Source organism: Bombus vosnesenskii, unplaced genomic scaffold (genome assembly GCF_011952255.1).
Source record: "Bombus vosnesenskii isolate JDL3184/JDL3185 unplaced genomic scaffold, Bvos_JDL3184-5_v1.1 scf7180000013264, whole genome shotgun sequence".
In the NCBI taxonomy this organism is placed as follows: Eukaryota; Metazoa; Arthropoda; class Insecta; order Hymenoptera; family Apidae; genus Bombus; species Bombus vosnesenskii.
This window is the reverse complement of record NW_022882924.1, coordinates 4,298,149-4,319,166: the sequence shown is the minus strand read 5'-3', so window position 1 is coordinate 4,319,166 and position 21,018 is coordinate 4,298,149. Positions and strand designations below refer to the sequence as shown.

Below are 21,018 nucleotides of genomic sequence, written 5' to 3'. Positions count from 1 at the left end.
ATAATTGCAGAAATAGATATTAATATAATTGATCAAAGCAACAAAGTACAAAGCATTTTAACGATACTCATTTTACTTTTTTAATAACTCTTGTAAATCGTACATTAAGTTTTTTATTAGATACCATTCAAATAATATAGATTCTACAATACATTCGTACTTACACTTAAGCAAACACAATGTAACTTTGTTACAGAAAGCGGTCTTTGAGTTTTAAACGTATACAAAACTAAATAAACTATATATATTACAATCTCGTTATTACATCAATTCTAAAACGGATGTCTTACATCTTTCTCAATTATGTTAATTATCAAGAAAATGATTCATTTTAATGCACGTTTACAAAATATTGTGCTAAGAATCGTTTTGAAGCGATAAATAATAGTCTTTGCTATGTATTCAATTAGTATATTAGAAGAAACGGGCAAACTTTTTTACTGATGACTGTGACATTGACAGAATACTATACTAGCTAATTGGATCTCGTAATATTTAATACTTTATAAATAATTAAAGATGAACAGATTAATAAACATCTCGAGCAAACGGTACAATATATGTGGAGGTTCTTTACTACTTCATTTCTGAAATGTTCGTTTGCCCATTCCTTTATGACTTTATCGTTATATTATTTGTTAAATATCGTAGTTTGCTAATTTTATAAGTATTAATTCAAAGCAGTAGATGTAAGAACAGCGACTCCCCTCTCATAAAAACTGTGAGGATCTTGACTAGGAGCAATGTTTAAATCAACGGTAAATAATAATTCAGTACGTGTGCTGTTAAGATAAACCGGTAAAGACAATTTGCCCTTTCGTACATCATCGGTGGTAGATCGTATCCACCTCAACATGGTAACTGGTAAATCGGTCATTATAGTTGAAGTCAAATACAACTGATTATCTTTACATTGCGCTCCTTGCAATTTAAGACCGGTTACAGCAAACGAACAATCGTCCGTTGCAATATTATCACTGTCTCCTATAGTTACGTCGAGTTGCAGTTCTTCCAGTGACCAACTGTTTGCTTGCGCTATGCACTGTCTCGTTGCTGTAATATATGCTTCGGGATTCAATAATCCACCAAGCCAAACAGGGAAACTCTAAAAGAAATATGGTTATAGGAAATGTGAATAATTAACTACGTAAATAAGTTTAATTAAACAAACCTTAATTTCTTTAGCTCCGCCTTGAGATACTAATCGTGAAACTTCTTGCAATTGTGATACTCTATGACTAAAGTCTGTTATCCATTGTATTACTGTGCATCCTCTTGGTACCGTGTATCGTCTCCAACCACCTGGTAGAATGCCTTTCACTAATTCTGACAACATAGTTCTGTGATAATTGGTTTGCTTCTTTTTACCCTATAAAGAAAACACAACATTTATATTTAGTAGATCATACTAAAAGTTCTCAATTTTTTAACTGTTTACTTTAGAAGAATATATTTCATGGAAATTTAATGTTCATTTTCAAATGAAAGCTATCATGTTTAATGTGCTTCTCAAATCAAATGATATCAAATGTTGCTGTATGATCCTCAATGATAATATACGTATATTGGATGTAATACTTATTAAAAATAAAGTATTGAGTGTCAAGAGATCGCTCTTTCCTAACAACAATATCAATGTAAATTAAAAAAATACCTGACAGATTAAAACAACGTCTTCTAAATCATGGATCACATCTTGCAGCAATTTAGCACCGCTATTAACCTCTCTCTCAAAATACCTGTAGAGAGGATCCTTTATATTTTCTACAGTTCTTTTCAGTGTCGGTAAATTTTTTGGAAGTAATTGTAACCATGTTGATGCTGAATTGTGTAACGTTCTCATCCATGATGGTCGGCCATCAGCTTCCGCTTCTCTAGGTGTATCTAACGATTCTTCGTTAGAATACGCTAATTCATCTTCGTCTTCTAATTGTTGCATTTTTAATAATTTAGATACCAAGTCTGTGCCTCTGGTCGTGAGCAGTACTTTTTCCGCATTATTTGGTAACCCAAGCCACGAGGGCGTTTGCCTATCAGATAATGATTCAATCCATTTAAGGAAATGATCACGCCTGGTACCATCTGGCATAGTAATATGTCGTTGACCTCCTTGCAAGCCGTCAATGTTAGCAACGAGCGCAAAATCGGCTTCAAAGGATCGCGGAGTGAAAAGTTTCCGAAGGAACGATGCAAGAAGACGTTGGTCAAAATCGTTATCAATTTTACCACCGTATATGCATTGAGATAGCAGTGTCACTAGAGCGTCCCAAGGTACTTTCTCCGGTGGTAAGTTAGTTCTGCCCATAGCAGTAGCCTCTATCCATGTATCCAGAGTGTCACAAGCTACTCGTAGGTCGCTCTCATTGAATTCGTAATGTTTAGCCCATCCTAACGGGGCATAACGAAGACGTTCTTGAACGATAGCATGGAACCATGCTAGTAAGAAATAAAGACGGGCTCTTTCGTTAGGTACTTTCATCATTCTTGATGCTGGTACCGTACTGAAAGTTCGTAATAGATTTGCTCTAATTCCAGGAGGTGGTTCGAAGACAAATATTCTGCCAGCTCTAAGTAAATTAACTGGTACTTTTGGATTGATCTCCATGGTTAAGAATAATCTAAAACTGGCATGTGGTTGTAAACTGTGCAATTTCTTTTCAAGTTGTACTAACCACTGTGGTGCTAAATGAACATTTTTCAATAATACCCATCTACCAGCTTTAACAGCCATGTTTATCGCTCTATCTGCTTGATTAAATCCTTCTGCAGATCCAATTGCGATACTAGCTATTTGTTTGCCTGATTCAGCTGCCAAATCATCCACTCGGCCAGAGGCATCGAAACCTGGTACTGAACAAAGCAACGCAGGTACATTAGCTTTCAATTCATTCTCAACTACAGAAGCAAAATCAAGTTCTACTTCTGCAGCTGCCATGAATGATTCTCCCAGAGCGGAAGTTACTACTAAAGACGCAGCAGCTATCACACGATCTGGTCGGAATGCTTGAATTATCAATAGTTGATGCATAGCTGTTCCAGTTGGCGTCAATGGCTTTTCTTCGTCCCAAAGTTTCGGCACACACGTCTCAGGCGTTGGTGATTGTAACCACGTATTGAATTCTCCATTTTCTTGAATTTTCTCGCGCAATTTTTTAAAAGCTGGTAGTCTAAGACTCAAGCGCATCATAGCTTCTTGTTGTTCTGAACTTAAATTAGGCATTATAGGATCTCGTATATTTAATACACCTTCTTTTCCACGTAAGAAAAATGTAAATTCACTATCGTAAGTGGATTCTGTGGCAATACCTTTCAGATGAATTCTACATAATAACAATGCAAATGTTAATCTATCCGTATGCAACATTCCGCGAGCAACGCGTTCGTAACAAGCAGAAAATAAATCGCTTGTAATAACCGATAGTCTTTGTGTATAATCTGATATATTACACAATCTTGGATTTTGAGATAAAACAGATGTGAAGACATCTAAGAACATTTTCAAAGAATACTGATATAAGAAGTGCACTTGATTCAAACTGTCCATCGTGAAATACATATTTGAACAAGCTTGAGACAAAGGCATGTACTGTTGAGAAACTGTTTCAATTTCTGCTATTACTTTATCTGTCTCTTCGACTTTTTTACTAATATCAGCCGCTTCCTGTTTCAAAGTTTCAAGGGTAGTTATCACAGAATCATCATCAAGGATTTTTCCTTTAGCATCGTTCAATGCTTGCAATAAAGATTTCTCAAGCTGCCTCAGCCGCAAATGGAATTCACCTTGTAATTTTAATAAATCAGATCTCTTCTCATCAATGTCCGGACGTTCGGCTTTCAAAACTTGATTTAAGCACTGACTTTGCAACGAACTTCTAGTAACGGTGAAGTTTACAAAGGTAACACGAGAACAAATGTCAGGTGGAAATTCTACAGTTGGGTCTCTCGTTGATAAAAAGATTACGAAAGATGGTGAAAGATCGATATCTTGATCCCCAAGGGTGATTAATACACGCCCACCTGTTCTTCTTAATTCTCTATTTAGAACAGGATTTAGTATAGGATCATAATTTTCGACATCCTGTACTAACAAAGGATTACCAAAGCGTAATGCACTCTCTAAATTCTTTCTAAACGAGTCATCCAAGAAACTTGTTTTCGTAATCTTTCGATCTTTAAATTCGTTCATTATAAATTCTGTTGCTTGTCCAGATGGATCGATAATTAATGGATATCTATTGAATCGCTTTAACATAATAGCATTTTCAGTACACAGATCATCCGTTGGTAAAGCATTAGCTTGCCACCTTAAACGTTCATCAGGATTTGAGAGGTATTCTGTTCTCGCTATATCCGGTCGGAACTGTAGGTTTGCATGTTGTAAATGTTGACACCAAGTACTGAACAAATTTTGTCGGTACTAAAATATATCAAGGGTTATATATGTCAATATTCTATATAGAAAAACATATACGATAACTTAATAGTTAAATACTTACATGTTGATCAAAATATCCAGCATATGCTAGGAAAGCAGATGACAAGAGTACATCCCCAATAATTGTAGACATTTGACTCTTAAATGTTTCGCTAGTTGCTTCCCAACGTTCTCTTTCAATCACTAATGATTTTAATAAAGCGATAGAACGATCTACTTTAGCTTGTACGCTTTCTAAGTCGGCTTTAATAGCTTGCGCCTGAGAAATAAGCTGAGCATATTCTTCCTTATACGACGCTATGCTTTGTTCCAACTGAGCAATCAAATTTTTTACTTCTTCACCCTTCTGCTTATTTGTTTCAGCCTGTCGTTCTAACGAATGAAGTTCATCTCTTAAAGGTTCTACTCGTTTCAACATGTCTGCATATTCGATCTAAAATTTTTAAATCATATGTTTTTAATAATGATTTCTTTTTTGAGAAACGAAATCTATGTCGAATATCTCCTCTTAAATATTCACCTGTGCAGTAGCCCATTTAACGAGAGGTCCGCAAGCCATACTGGCTCGGTTAACTTTTTCAAAATTATAGTCAGGATTACTTAAATAACGACTCTTCATTTTCTCTCTTACTTCATCTCTAAATAAATGTATAAAAAAATTCTTTAAATTTCTTAATTCAATAATTTGATAACGATTTTTAACAATTTCAAGTTTAGTATACTATATTATACACATAATTTTGGTTAGTAACAAAGTTGCCAATTATCGTTCACATGCTCTAAGTATCAATTGTGCTTTGTGATTTGTCCAACATTTGTTTAGATTTGAGATCAGCAAGCACAAAGATTAGTTGTAGATACATACAACAAATATTAGTATTACACATTTCAGACATTCTTATATTATTCATCATCTTCTTCTTATTATAAACTTCTATTTGATGAATCTTTTAGAAAATATTTGTATCAACGAACCGTGTTCGCTGATCCCTACATCAAAGAATTATACCATTTGTAAAGGTAAACAAACAATGAAAGCATGCTTACGTAATATCCTCAGTACTGAAATTAGAGACAATAGTATTGATAAAATTGTCCCTCATGATGACAGCGCGGATAGATTTCCAATCACTGGCATTTTCACCGAGCAATAAGCAGATAGACTCCAGTGCAACCTTCACGATCGCCGGCGGATTCGCCATGGACCGAACTTCGACTAAATGTTGTTTCTTTATCGATTTCACCGCTATACGAAAAACGAAACGATTTTATATAGTACAAAGAAAATAAAGTGCAGGCATGTGCAATTAGAACAGTTATGACGATGTTACGTGAAGAAAGCTCCGCAGCAGACTGCACATCGTTTTAAATCACCTATAGACAGTTAGAGATAAAAAACACGATACATTTTATTTACAGTAACACAGTATTTACGTATCATGTCACGTCCTTATAATTGTTGCTAGAAAATATTTAAAAATTCATATATTGAAAATTAAAGTAAAATAATCTGTCTAGAAGTAATTAATTTAGAAGTTTCTTTCTACTTATAAGAACGTATGCTATACGTAGGTGAGTATATTGTATTCAGCCAAAAGTCATAACATATACATATACATATGTCAAGCGGTTATAGAATTATATGTATTTGCCTCGGTAAATGCCCACGCGAGATTGAACATTCAGCAGATCCAGAATCATTTCTTACGTGATGTTTTCTGTGTTGAAGTTGACGATGGTCGGTATAAAACTATCCTTCATAATAATAGCACGAATCTGTTTCCAATCGGTAGCATTTTCCTCAAGTAACAAGCATATAGATTCTAAAGCTACCTTTACGATGTTTGGAGGATTTGCCATTGATCGAATTTCGACAAGATACTGCCGTTTAATCCCCTTGACAGCTACACTCATTGCAAACGTTTGAACACAATGCGCGTCACATGTTTCAGGTATTCAAAATAAAATACGGATGAACATCGATTACAGTTATGTATCAGAAGTATAACAACCGTTTGTACTCATTGCGCCAATTAAAACTAGAGTATAAATAATACATACCGTTTTGTGCATCAATAACAGCTGGTTCAACTTGTGCTAAGTCGGCCATGACATCATCTCGTTTTTGGTCAATAGCAACAGTTTGTATTGCTAATTGTTGTTGAATTTCTTGACTTTGAACCTTCTTCTTTTCTGCTTCTTGCTGATCCTTAACCATTTGTCGTAATTTTGCATTTGCAGCTTCATTTTTTGCATGCAATTCCTATATACAAGATATATGTGAGAAAAAGCTGTAAAAGATATTTTTTTTTCATTTCATTATCTTACCTGAGATTTTATAGCTAAACTTTTTTGCATTTCTTCTACTTGTTCTACTGTTTCTGCTATTTTGCTTAAACCAACGTTTAAATGCAATTGTTGCTCCTCTAAATCACTTCTCTTCTCTTGATACAACTTTACGAAATGATGTATAAAGTCTAAGTAATGACGAGGTGTAATAGCCATTGTCCTACCACTTCGTTTCGCGAGCCTAGCATTAGCTTTATGTAATGTTTGGTGCACATAAACGCAAGCATTTATTACAGCATCTCTATGAGAAGGCTGTGATGGTATTAAAGAACAAACTGAAGGGAAGAAATCTGGATACTTCCACATAGGTCTTTCCAAATCTACACGACTGGTAAACTCTTTGCCAACTTGGAAAAGTGCATTATCTGACCAATCACCAAACCAATTTAACACACATCTATTGAACAATGCAGGTGACGTCGCAGCTCTATCTTTAAGACCATCGGTACTGGGGTTCATCGTAAATACTACATGTAAATTCTTCATAACTTGACCAGTAAACCATTTATACAATTCTTCGTTAGAATCTAACATGAGACCTTCGCGTTGTGCTCCCTCCTTACATTGAGTCATAAGTGTCGTATACTCATCACCTTCGAATAAACCAGGTACTTCTCCGTTTGCAAGCAACGTATTCATACGTTCAAGAAAGCCAGAATCTAAAACGTTCGATTCATCAAGAATAAATGCTATTTTCTCATCTTTACAACCAGATCGTCTTAACACTTGACGCAGATCTTCGTCAAAATCTTCTCCGGTATATTTATTATGAACCTTTGATATAAAATATCAATACGTTAAATAAATTGTAAATGAATAATTCTAACAGTTTATAGATAAATACCTTTATTTGAAAAATGGATAAACCATTCATCCAAGCAACGAACCTAGACAGAGTTGTCTTACCAGCACCAGAGACACCAATAAGTAATAAGTGTCCCTGAGGCTGACGGAAAATTCTGTCGATTCGTAAAACATGTTCAAGAACTTCGTCAAAAAGTACCAAAGGAACATCTAATTCCTCTTCATAAAATACTTTCAATCTTGCTCTAACATAGTCTCGTAATTCTTGTCTATTAACTGGCACATAATCTTTAGATAACCAATTACTATATAATATAGGCCTGGCTAATGCTTTCTCTTTATCGACACCCATAAAATGTTTCATGGCGACAGTATCTATGTTTTTGTTGGTCCAAGCTCTTTCGGAATCTTCTACTAATCTATCTTGGAATAAACGAAGAGCCTCGTGTGCCCATAAGCGTACTAGACCTTCAACCGATAAATTATCGAGGGGCCTAATAGCTTCACAGATTCCGCGTACCCAACGTGTCATTTCACGCGGAGAGTAAACGTAATGTGGTTGCATGTCTTGTGTAAATCTTTCTTGTGAAGCTAGATAAAACTCTACCATTGCATTCGTTAAAGGTTCTGCGTAACCTCGTAAAGAGGGTGTTAACCTGTAATAATAAATTGTAGAGTGAAAGAGCTATTCATTACTTCATTCCAGCAATTTTAAGATGATCATTCGTTATCGTTATTATTACCTAAGCATAGCCCGTGTAAATGTACCATAAATTTGTTTTAAAGATGTTTCTCCCGGGTAATCGACGTATATAACTGGAACATGTCGTAAGAACCTATGACTAAGCGGCTTTCTACCTGGATCTGTTGGAGGATTACACGCTCCGACAAATTGGATCCGTTCCAAAGTAACCCATGCTTGATCACTAGTTCGATAGAAACCCCTATGTTCTACCAACTGTCTGAGGAAGGAGATTACGCGTTGTGTTCCATAATTATCCATATCGGGTAAATTAATTTCATCGCAAAATAGAACCAGCCATTTGCCCAATTGTACTGGTGAAAGTACAACACCATTAGGTGTTTTGCGATATTCGCAATAATGATCAAAAGTTTTTAACAATAATTCAGGCGTAGTAGCGGAAGAAAAGTTTAATCCAACAACTTCCATATCAGGCAAAGCTCGTAAAGCAGAGAAGAGCGTCATGGTTTTACCAGAGCCAGGTGGTCCACAAAGCACTATAAAAATTATATACTCTATCATTATATGCTTCTAATTTTATAATAATTTTTATAAGTATAATATTACCTATTGGTTTATGTTCTGCCAACCATGTGTAAAGTAGACTCTCGTGCCTTACCGTATCTAAAGTAGGTACAACAATATCTGGGCTAGCAACTTTATGTGTTTCCACTTCAATCTGCGGAACTTTATTACTCCAAGGTAACCATTCACCATGAATGCTTACTTCAAAATCAATAATAGGAATGTTACTTTGAGTTGGTAGAGGTACAGTGGTAATAGATCTAACAAAATCTCCCAAATCAGATCTAACTTTTAGTTTCGCGTCACCTGCGAAACTCCACAGCAAGGCATATACCAAGCACTTCGGCATATAACGTTCTAGTTGTTCGCTTGGCAACGGAAAATCTGTATGTGAATGATTATACTGTAAAACATTGCGCACAGCTTGATTTAGCATAGAGAATAAAGAGCTTAATGCTCGCAGACGTGTAAAATCCATTATATGTTCTTGTTTCATGGCATACTCTAAACATCTCACTACTAATCCATCTGGAGCAAAATAACTTTGTAAAATGCTAGCAACTTCTCTTTGTACTGATAATGCAGGAGACATAGTATCGTCTTTTTCTGTTGCCTTTTTACTAAGATTATCTTCTTCTCCATCTTCGAGAGGAATGTTTCTTAAACGCAGCATGTAATTTTCAAATATCATCTCTGTAGAAAGTACGTCTTCAGAGAACCAAACCATGCCGCAACGAGAAACAGTAGCCAACGTGGCATACTTTAGATCTTGCACTTCAAACATAACTCTCACATTTGGAGGTAAACTTAAACGTTCACCGTTTGGTAGCGTAAGTAGTTTATTATCGTCGAGTACAGAATTCAGGTTTTCAACCCATTCTGGATCAACATCACCATCAAATATGATCCACTGTCGTTTATTGATCTCCCCTCTTACATTGTCTATAATTTTTCTAAGAATATGTGTGAAGAGGCCATCTGTCCATTCACGTGTATTTGGATCTAGTACACCATATAATGTTTCCTTGCTAATAGCTTTAGGATCGATTACATGTGCGACACCTTCTATTCCTTCGAATCTTTCTAAGGCTTTTAACAGTACTTTCCACGCCGTCGTTTTCCCAGAACCACTTGGACCAACCATCATTAAACCATGATTTAAGTTACAAATTTGATAAAGTTGCAGTACCTAAATAAAAAGATTTATAAAAGTAGTAATTATCAAAATAAGAAAAAGATTATAATCATGCGAATTTGTGAAGGATGTTATCTATGGAGTTGAAAAATGTTGACCATGCAATGCTATCCATGATTTAATTTTCGTCTCACCTTTTCTACCCAGGTCTCACCGACCATTTCCTAGGGAATGCATATGATAAAAAAAAATTCAAAAATTAGGAAGATATTATCTATCTTACATAACATGTTCTCAGAAGAAACAGTAGTTTTAACATTTTATGTATGCTATTTCTTTTTATTCTTTTTTATGACAATGATAAGACTGAATATAATGAGAAGATGATTATTTATTGCTCTCTATATTATGATATGTATATTACCTTTTCCTGCCAAGCTCCTCCTTGTTCGTCACCTTCACCACATACTAAATACTCTTCCATGCATACCTTTCTAATCTGATCTTTCAATCCTATGAATACATATTTTATTTGTAGTACATAAAGGAAAATTAGCATATGTATAAGATATCAAAATGTAACTTTAAATGTAGTAATTACCTTTCATTTCAGCACGTGTGTAATTTACATTCGGAAATACATCGTTAAGTAAACTAAATAGTAATGGAATATCTTCAGCAACTAATTTTGGTACCATTGTTTCACAAACAGATTGAATAAGAATTTCTTGCTCTGGTAAATTTTCAGCGATCGAAGCCTCATCAATATTAGTTTCGCCACGATTCTGCATGCCTTCTTTAATTTTTTGAATTCGATCGCGTTTAACATTTCCAGCGGAAATAAGTACAGATTTAAGTGCCCGAAGACCAAAATCATAATGAGATTGATTGGAAAGTTGTTCATCGCATAATCTAGTAACAATATCATAAGTTTAGTAAGAAAAAGAAGAAAGGTATATATACTTGAATGATATACCAGAATAAAAATCTCACTTAAAGAATGGTACGATCTTGCATGCTAGCTTTTCAGCAGATCTAAATCCTTGACTGAAAAGCATAACTTCAGCAATTAATTGCCTATCTGGAGTAGTCATAGCTAGTGATCTAAAGAGCTTCTTTAAATTATCAGGAAGATTTGATCGTCCAGCATAGCCTGGATTCATTGTAATAAAGATTGCCATATCTGTGGATACTTTAACTTGTTTCCCAACTAATTCTACACAGAGTGTTCCTTCTTTCTTCCCTTCCATCTGACTTTTTAATGCTTCCTGAATGGTTTGCACTTGCTGAGAGACAGCTGAAAGCATACGCTCTTCGAGACGATTAAATTCGTCGAAACAACCCCATGCTCCAACTTGACAAAGACCGACAAAGATACGACCCATAGCCTAAGAAATGCAATAAAACATCATTAAAATAACTTCTTAAAAGCTGTAGAACCATTGTTTTGATAATATTCTTTATTTACCTGAAAGTCGAATGTTTCATCGCAATTAAACACCAGTACAAATCTTCCGAGCTGGTGACCGAGAGCTTTAACCGACTCAGTTTTTCCTGTCCCAGCTGGTCCAAATGGAGAACCTCCAAGACGAGCTTCTAAAGCCTGTGTCATTGTTAAATAACATCTGTCTGTCAAAGGTGTCTGTACTAATCTATCTTGTACTCCTAAATATTCGAAACCATAATAAAATTTCGCATTTGCCATATGTATCGTAAGTTGCTGTAAAACTTCAGTTTGCCTCGGATCAAAGTAGAATCTCATTTCACATAACCATTCAAATGCTTTAGGATTGGAAACTTTATTTGCAATTAATCTCCTTGTTACTGTGCGTTTATGTACAAATTCGTTAATTAAATGCTCTAACTTTTTCCGTCTTAACGCAGGTTGTTCTTGGAGAACAGAGTCTGCTAAGACATTTAATGTACCTTCAACTTGTAGTAACACTCTTTCTAAGGAATTCTTACTTGGATCGCTTTGCGACTCATGCAACGCGGCTTCAACATCTTCTGACCATAAAATCTGAGCTGCTAAAACTATAATCTGAGCCTGATAATTATCACACCATGTCATAAACGCTTGAGGGTTAATATTTCCATCTTTGAATTGTTTAATATCTTGTACTGCTCTTGCAAGACTCGATGCTAATGTAACTCTCATTTCTTTTTCTACAAGTGTCAACCATTCATTGATTTTTGGATGATCAATTGTAGATACAGGATTTTGGAAAAGTACTTCCTCTCCTTCGCGGGAAGCGATACCAGTAATAATAGTGTTATCTTCATTCAAGAGAATAGCTGCTACACCAGCAAACATCTTTTTGAAATGTTTTTGTAATCTAGCAATGTTTTTGCTATTACCAATAATTTCCAATAAATCCTCATCGCCCACAAAATAAAATCGCGGGAATGACGTTCGTTCTCTTTCAAGATATTCTCCTAAAGCTTTCTGTATTTTGCCTAGTAGATCAGCTAAACGTTCAAGTGCTCTTTGTACACCAGGAATGTTTAGAACATCCATTACCATGGGAGATTTAGATACCTTTTTCATTAAACCAAGGAACTCAGAACTAATGCTTTGGAAGCGTGATGTCTCAACAGGCAATAATGTTTTAATGTCAGCACTTCCTGAGAAAATTCCTTCCAGATAAACCCAACGTCGCTGAACATCTATCCATACATCAAATAATGCATTGATTCTATTCAATTTTTCTTCCCATGTTAATGCTTCTTCTTCAAATACTTTGTAATAAGGTGAAAGTTTCATAGCAGCCACAGAATTGATGTGTTCCTTAACTTTATTAAAAAGATCATCCCAACCACGAATTAATCTACATTTATTTTGATAATTGATTAAATCCAATTCATAAGTTTGCCAGGATTCTCGAACTTGTTTTAAGAATTCTTCTAGCGCCATTTCACCTTGAGCGACAAGAATGATATCTTTTACTATTCCTTCATTTTTTTGTAAGTTTACATCCCAAACTTGACCAAGAGTAAGTTCACTTAGTACCCAGTTTACTCGAAGTTGCTTTGTTAATTGTTTCCAATGTCTTTCTTTTAAGGCATCAGATTTTAATTCGAAAATTAACATGTTAACTTTGGTGTAACTTTGCAACATTTTTTTAACATATTCATATGAAGAATACTGTCTTAATCTAGCTGGTAGCTCTTTCAGTTGTGCCATCATTCCATCTAACTGTTGACGTAATTTTCTTGGTTGAACAGATAACCATGGCTTCTCTCGCGTATCATCGATTTGTGCCCATATTTTCGACAATTCAGACCAAACGCCTCTTAAATCTTGAAGCTCTTCAAATACTACTTGCATTCTATCTTCGCTAGTTGATACTGCTCCTGGTTCTTGCAATTCTAAAGCTTCTTTAGCCTTTGCTACGTTATCTCGTTCTTCTTTTAATCTAGCAAATTTGCTTTCAAACAATTGTAACTGTTGCAAAGCTTCATCTGGTCGTAAATGGCCTTCGACTGGTTTTCCTCTTTCCCAATCACTGAGGAAATCAGTAGTCCTTATTTCAACCGCTTTATCTTCCGCTACTATTTTCATCTGTAACGACGCAACTTGTGTCTGTATACTTGTGTCTTTTCTCTTGATTATTTCATTGAATGCACCCCATTCGCCTTCTATGTTGTCTACGTGCAACCATGAAGAAGGAAATTGGAACCTTTGACGTTCCAATATTCTTTGACCCTCGCGATATATATCGACTTGTTTCTCCCAGACTTTCATCTTACGTTTCAATGATTGAACATAAGTTATGAATCCTACAGCATCAGAAGTACTAGCAGCTTCAATGGATTGTTGTTCTAAATCGCTTCTAGATTTTGATACTTGTGCGTGGAAGCTTGCCATTTCATTGCCGAGAAGAGTGCCGAATTTTCCTAATGTTTCTTTGTGCCATGAGTCATATTTCAAAGATACTTTACTTTGTACTTTTGCAAAGTCAATAATAACAGGTCCAAATTCTCGTCTGGTATCTGATGTATCAAACGTAGCTCTGGTCTTTTTAATATCATTCAAACATTTCATCCATAAATTTATATTTTCTCCTAACTTTCCATATAAATTGTCTGGTTGTAAGTCCCAAAGTGCTTGATAACGTAACCATTGATCTACATAATCGGCAATATCTTTCATTTTAGATTCAACCGCTTCATAAGCTGCTTCCAAAGGTTGTTTCCCATTGGGTAACTTCGTAAGTAAATTTCTGTAAGTACCTGATTCAGGTTTATCTAAACCCACTTGATACCTCGAACTTTGAAGTCGAATTTGAGAAGTAACAATAGCTTGCCATGCAAATAATTGTTGCATTATTTGGAATCTTGCATCTTCAATGCTTGGATACAAGTACATTGTTTGATTTGTTATTCGAACTTCGTGTATCTGATTTTGAATTTTTGGATCGCCACCAGGTTTATGAGTGGGCTGAGAAGGTGCATCAGTATCCATACTTAAATCTACTTCTTTCTTTTGACCAGTAAGTGCATCAGTCCATGCTTTTATTCCCGCCTCTAACCTAGCTGCTAAATTCTTCTCTACTTCCTCATCAAGTCTAGATACCCAAATAGTTAGATTTGAATAATTTTTTAAAGATAATTCATCTACAGCTTTTTGAATTTTGGAAAGTATATCAGCAAATGTATTTGCTGAATATGGACATGTTTCGAGAGATCGGACATCAACATCTAATTGCTCTTCAACTACCACAAGATCTTCCACTTTTTCTTGGAATGAAACAACGGCATCGGAAAGACGTTGTACATATTGATCTAATTTATAACTTTCCCAAATTAGAGCAATTCCCTAAATTCAAAAATAAAAATGATTGTACTTAATAGTAAAATTTTACAATGTAATAACAAAATAAGACTTACTTCGGAAATAAGGGATAATACATCGTTACGCATTCCAGCAACCAAGGGAATTATACTGGCTTTATCTTCGATCTAGGAAAAAAAATGAATTATGAAATACAATTTTAAAAACTTATATTGTAAATCATATCAATACAATTTTACGACATAAATTACCATTTACCATTCAATAATGTACAGACAAGAAGGCAAAACAAAAACAAAAGTTTTACATGTTCATAGCTTATGCTAAAAAATTATATGGCAATTTTCATTTCCGATTAACATGTTACAAAAACTGAGAAATATAAGATATTACTATATCAATTACAGGCAATTAAACTTTTTGAATATGCGGCCACTTAAAGTCTGCAAATTAATTATGATTACATAATGCAAATTTCAAGTACCACTTAGTAACACTTAGTAACACTTAGCCAACTGAATAGGAAGATCTCCCCTCTGTAAAGTACATCACGACGTGATCGAACGGGAGATCTCCCTTTTGACTTTTGCAACGAGTTTTCTTTTCGTCTTCTTTTTTTTTTTTTTTTGATACCAGTTATTGTTTACCTGGAATTGTTCCCAATTAATTGCGCTACTTTTTCTGCTTTTATAAAGTACAGTATATAATAAAATACATCAATTTGGTGGTGTTAAAATTAATTAGAAAGTTACACTATCCGTTATGACTAAATGAAGTTATAATCGAACAATACCAATGTAAAAAAGATATTAAAATGCATTATGAATTTTTAATTTCATGTTCAAGTTGTGTTATTTATCTTTAATCATCTTTAATGTTTCTAATTTTACCTATATTGTTTTATACTTTTAATATATACTTTTAATTTGATGTTTTGTATAAATAATATGTGAAATCGTTAAATGAAATCATTACCGCAAAATATAAGAGACCGCTTAAGTAATTTTTAGACTTCTTTGTTTTTTAAGTAGTGAATATTAATCCTCGATACTTAGAAAAATGCACGATGGACAATGTATAAGTTGGCTTGTCCGAGCACAGTGAGAAACGTATAGTTCGCTATGGCGCGCGCGGTTGGCTAAGTGCTAAGAACATGGAACAGAAACAGAGGTTTCTCCACAATGGGTTTGAAAGTTTTTGTAAAATGTTCGAAAGCCAACAAAATCAGAAACATTACGAAGAATAAAAAAATTAATATTGTAATCGAAAATGAGAAAGCTTTAATTTTATGGGGTTCCCGCACATCTTATGATTCACCTACTCATACTTTTTTCACTAGTTTCTTCCATTTGTCACGTTACTAAAATAAAATCATATCATCTTGCAGTACACATTTTTCTACAAGAACTAAGCAGGCATACAATATAATTCGCAGATATAGGCAAAATGCATAATTCCTGAAAGCATCATATATGACTACCTTCAGTGCGGGGCAGTGGGGACTCCGATTGGTAAGCTAAAAATGTTGGACACTCAAGGAATTAAAAATATCAATATTACTAATATATAATTTTATCCTGGTTCTATTCCCTATCATTGTCTATCCTTTCATTTGTATTTTTAAAATTTTATATTGTTCATATTATTAAAATAATAATTGCAATACAATTACATTGCAATATTTCAATAAAATTTCTTTAAAATCATATATGAATTATAGCACTATAATTATAAATAATAAAATGAAACGAAGTATTACCTTTTCAAGTGTTCTTTCGTAGGTTCTGATACTCTCAATCAAGCTGATGGCAAAGGGATATAACTGATTAGCCTGATGTGCTCTATTCACAATTGGTAAAGGTACACGAAAGCCGAGATTCCTTAAATTTCTAACTTCCTTCGATAATGTAATAATCTCAGGAAGAAAATTCACTTTTAATTTTAATACATTGCCACGTCCGGTTCGTGATCGTACATTTTCTATTGTAAAAATCCTTCCAGTAACACCAAGATTTCTTTGTTGCACTTTACGTGCCCAATCATCAAAAATTTCCTGGGTTGACAGTTTCATGCGAAAACTATCCCCATCAGCTTTCAATTTTTGACCTTCGATATGAGTTTCCCATCCTTTTCCTATGAAAGAAACATAAGTGAAAATCTAATGCGACTATATAAAATAATTTTAATATTTACCTAAGACATCTTCAACCCGTTTTAAATACATTGTAAGCTGATAATCTATTTGTTTAACCCAGATAATTGAGCCAGCAACAGGTGGTAAATCTCTAACCATACTCATTCTACAACATTTGCTTTGTGCATACTGAACCTAGATTGACAATGTAGCTATTAGTACAAATTAATAATCACAATTAAAAGATTTGAGTGCCATATTTTTATACCTTAAACTTTTCATGTAATGCTTCAATATCATCCTTTACCCTCTGTATCAGTTGCGTTTGATATTCTCTAATGGCGCCTCGAATATGCGGTCTTACGAAAAGTGCATTAAAACGTGAAAAAATTCTAAACATTTCATTTGCATTTTTCGCAGTACCTAATTGATCTCGAAGATGTGCAGTAATTCTTGCTTCAACTCTCTCAATACGTTCTTCGTATCTACGGACAGCAGCTTTCCATGATTCAACACCTTCCTTAGTAATATCAAGACAATCAATTTCTTTTACATTTTCGTATGCTAAATTTACTTCGCTAATGGCGTTTGCGTCTGCTGCATCCAAAGCGAATTCAACTTTTACATTATCATTATCTGGATTCTCCATTGAAGCATTATTATTATTCTGACGAACGGTAGGTCTAAGTACACGAACAATTACTGTTCGGAGTTGTTCGTGTTGCCGACGGAAATTTCGCATTTGCTCCATTCTAGTTTGTAATTTTTTATGTGCTGGTAATACTCTCCATACCATTTTCATATGTTCATCGCGTTTTTTCTTAACAATATCTCTTAATAAACCAGTTAATTTTTCATATTCATCATCCCATGTATTAAACACTTCAAAACATTGTTCCATAACTTTTTCAAACTCATCAAATGGAATGTGCATTAATCTTCTTGTACCTAACACTTTAAGAAGCTGCTGTCCTAGATCTCTAGAAATAGCTTCTATCAACCTCAATACTCTTTGAACAGGATATTTAGTACTTCTAATTTTGCGTAAGTGCATAAATATTTGTTGAACGCTAGTTCTTATTCTTTCAAGCTCTGTAGCTGATAATAAATCATTTATTGGAAAATCTTTCATTAATGGATTGTAGTCATTGACAGTAGCCAAAGCTTGTTGTAGGCCAGTATCTATATCAAAACTAACTGTTGCATGAAATCGCTTTCCATGTTTAAGTATATCAAGTGTCAAAGTGATTTCTATACTCTCTCGTTTCTCCTGTATTCGGTGCAATGCTCTTTCCAAATTTAACCAGAAAGAAATTTCTTGCAGAGCAGTACCTGATTCTGGGTCACGATTTAATTTAGTGACCTATGAAAAAACAAAAAGATAAAGTATATATATATATATATATACACATATATATATATATGTTGGGTTTACATTAGAATTAGAGTTAGGGGTGTGAAACGAATCTTCGTTCGGATTACACGTTGTCGTTATGCAATAGAGAAGACATTGACTAGTGCAAATACAATTATTATAGAATTGGACAAGTAACCGTGGTAATTTGATACTCAAGAAACTAATGACAATGATCTTAGGTTCAATAACGAATCCGCGGTCAACGGGATGATAGATGAACATGCTTACAATATCTAAGTCGGACTCTTTGTTAAAACGTGGAATATCCACCGAGCATACAGACACTAAATAACTCGCTAATACGACCTCACGAGAGAGAATGACATTCCGTCGCGATGATACTGCGGAGGAAAACTATGATGGGGTGTGTCTAAGGACACGAGATCATCGGATTCGTCGAGGATAGCCTTCGTTCAGAAGGCGAGGGAAATTGGCGTTGTTGCTAATTGGTCAATCTCCATATCGGTGGTTAAAAAAAGATGCTAGCCGCCCTCTAGGGAAAGTTGCTAGTGGGAGACGCCATTCGTTGAAAAATAGGTCTCTCCTATCTTCCCGTAGTTGGGACAAAGACTGTTTGAAGGACTTTAGGTAACTAGATCTTAGTGTTTATAACGGCCCTCGGGCTAGCTGATCACGTACTGTGGAGACGCGTCGGCATCTGGTAATCATCATACCCGAAGAATAGGATCTGCATGTGGCGAGTCACGGGACAGAAACCGTTGGAATGTTTACTGTCGCGTGCTGCTACAAATACTTCTTTTAAGGAGAGTTATAGAATTACTCCGTACCTTTGTTAGACAAAGCGTTCATCCCGTGACCGCGGCTACGTTCGGCGACTGGCTGTCGCCTCGAGCCCAAGCTCATTATCACAAATCTCGAACAAATACAGTCGGATCGAAAGACGACAATTGTTTAATTACGCCTATGATAGAATCTAGATTACAGTGTTAGGGGATTATCCCGAAGTTCCAAAGGGGAGGCTTCGATGTCCTTTCATCTCCGACATATATATAATTCATAAGACCTTTACCTTCTGAATTTCTTTAATCCATCTATTAACACCATTTTGTAATTGATTTAGAAATGTTGAATCTTCAACTTTGTCACCAAAATCAGCAACTTTGGGCTTACGATTTTCTTCTGCACATTGTTTAATTACTTGTGCCACAAGTGGATGAATTTGCAATGAAATTTCAGGAATATCTATGTTCTGTTGTAGATGCAATAAACCCATTTCAAGTTCTGCTATTTTCTTTTCAACAGATGGTGCCATTTTATCACCATCTCTGTCTGCACGGCCTGTTTCTTTTACATAACTTTTAAAATATGGTGCCATAGTTTTGCTTATTGCATGCAATGTTTCATATGGTGGTCCATCTGAGAATGTAACTAAACGCAGCTGTGAATGGATAGATTTATCAGCTTCAATCACAGCTGCACGTTTTGTTAAAACTAAGGAGGCCATTTTAGGACTAGTAAAATATATCTCATTTGAGATATAAAAGATAGTACTTTCTTTTTCTTCATCTCCTTCATTGTTATCTTCCTCTGAAAAGTAATAAATTAGTTGTGGCACATTTATAAAAAGAAAAGGGAGAATTTAATTGAATGGAAAGTCAATTTCCATTCTCAAAAAATAATGTAATCTAAAATAATAAGGAACCACACATTTCTTATTTTCACAAAGCATTATGTTACTTCATGACAGTAGATATATGATATATAATTGTAGTTACAATAGGTTGCACATGATGATTTAACTTCGTATTTTTTCTTTTTAACTCATTATAATTTAAATTATTTTAATCTTATATTAAATATGAAAATAAAAACATAATTAGTGTAAAAAAATATGTACCGGTATATATTTATGACATCTGGTATATACGAAATATTAACGAAAAAGAACATATCAATCCTATTACGTGTATTGATTATATTAACGTATGAGTCACGTTTATGAGAAATTTAAATGCATCAAACGACAAACTCCGCACTAATATTCAGGATACGTTTCCTGTCGCGGATTGATGTACCGTTGTATCGAAATACTGCAATGGAGGATATCATAAGAGGGCAGAGTGCAAAATTCTCAACAGTAAATTAATTAATTATTTATTGTAAATCAATCCACGTACCTTTACTGGAACTTCTTTGTATGTAAAGCGCCCACACTTGAGAATCGCTTACGAATTTTCTTACACATTCTTGATTGCTCTTATCTTCTAGAGCAGAATTGAATGCGGGTGGTACCACATCTTCATCGGGTAGAAGGACCGTTACGACTTTCTTTAAATAATTAGCGAATGCTGAATATGATACAACTATAACAATTTGAGACTCCGGGGACGGTTCCCCGGTGCCGTCCAAGGAGTCACCCATCTTTCGTTAATCAGTATCGCAAAATTTAAAAAATCTTGAGCGGGTGATCAGTCGATCCCCGCTCTAGGATGAACTGTCACACGAGTGATGACGAATATAGGAGGCATAGACTACGGCACGGAACTACCTATACGAACTGCAACGATTCCAACGATTCTCTAGTAATAACGCCATTTTCTCACTCCCTATTTTATCCAGCATTTTGGCCAGTTTTCATATTATTTCTACCAGCTGCTACCAACTTTTACCAAATCGTAATTACACAGTTTTGCATTATCTTTATGTCTCTTTTACTTATTA

The 21,018-nt window shown here is 34.8% G+C and overlaps 1 protein-coding gene across 5 annotated transcripts; it reads right to left on the bottom strand.

Moving 5' to 3' along the window:
• Positions 1 to 93: 93 nt before the first annotated feature.
• LOC117237873 (dynein heavy chain, cytoplasmic) lies at positions 94 to 20,884 on the bottom strand. 5 transcript variants are annotated; one of them, XM_033502290.1, is made up of 23 exons: positions 20,475 to 20,884; positions 19,367 to 19,884; positions 17,188 to 18,282; positions 16,979 to 17,114; positions 16,545 to 16,918; positions 16,266 to 16,301; positions 14,881 to 14,952; positions 11,459 to 14,809; positions 10,984 to 11,378; positions 10,592 to 10,902; positions 10,415 to 10,503; positions 10,185 to 10,214; positions 8,898 to 10,044; positions 8,332 to 8,827; positions 7,629 to 8,244; positions 6,764 to 7,558; positions 6,497 to 6,698; positions 6,144 to 6,339; positions 4,956 to 5,073; positions 4,497 to 4,868; positions 1,655 to 4,417; positions 1,172 to 1,369; positions 94 to 1,105 (listed from the first exon to the last, which is right to left on the bottom strand). In XM_033502290.1, exons 1-23 carry the CDS (start codon positions 20,716 to 20,718, stop codon positions 671 to 673), a joined length of 13,989 nt encoding a protein of 4,662 aa, XP_033358181.1. In that variant the 5' UTR covers positions 20,719 to 20,884; the 3' UTR covers positions 94 to 670. The 5 variants fall into 5 exon arrangements, with proteins under 5 accessions (XP_033358181.1, XP_033358173.1, XP_033358188.1 ...); XM_033502282.1 differs by lacking the exon at positions 6,144 to 6,339 and adding an exon at positions 5,483 to 5,681 and having other exon boundaries at positions 20,475 to 20,883; XM_033502297.1 differs by lacking the exons at positions 6,144 to 6,339; positions 10,185 to 10,214 and adding an exon at positions 5,483 to 5,681 and having other exon boundaries at positions 20,475 to 20,883.
• Positions 20,885 to 21,018: the final 134 nt, after the last annotated feature.

What these genes read in the sequence shown, in the direction of transcription:
- LOC117237873 (XM_033502282.1), bottom strand. Translation starts at nt 20,718, where the DNA reads ATGGGTGACTCCTTGGACGGCACCGGGGAACCGTCCCCGGAGTCTCAA. An exon ending in ACGGGTTGAAGATGTCTTAG is followed by an intron (nt 16,919 to 16,978) that starts GTAAATATTAAA and finishes TTTCTTTCATAG; the next exon opens with GAAAAGGATGGGAAACTCAT. An exon ending in ACGAAAGAACACTTGAAAAG is followed by an intron (nt 16,302 to 16,544) that starts GTAATACTTCGT and finishes CAACATTTTTAG; the next exon opens with CTTACCAATCGGAGTCCCCA.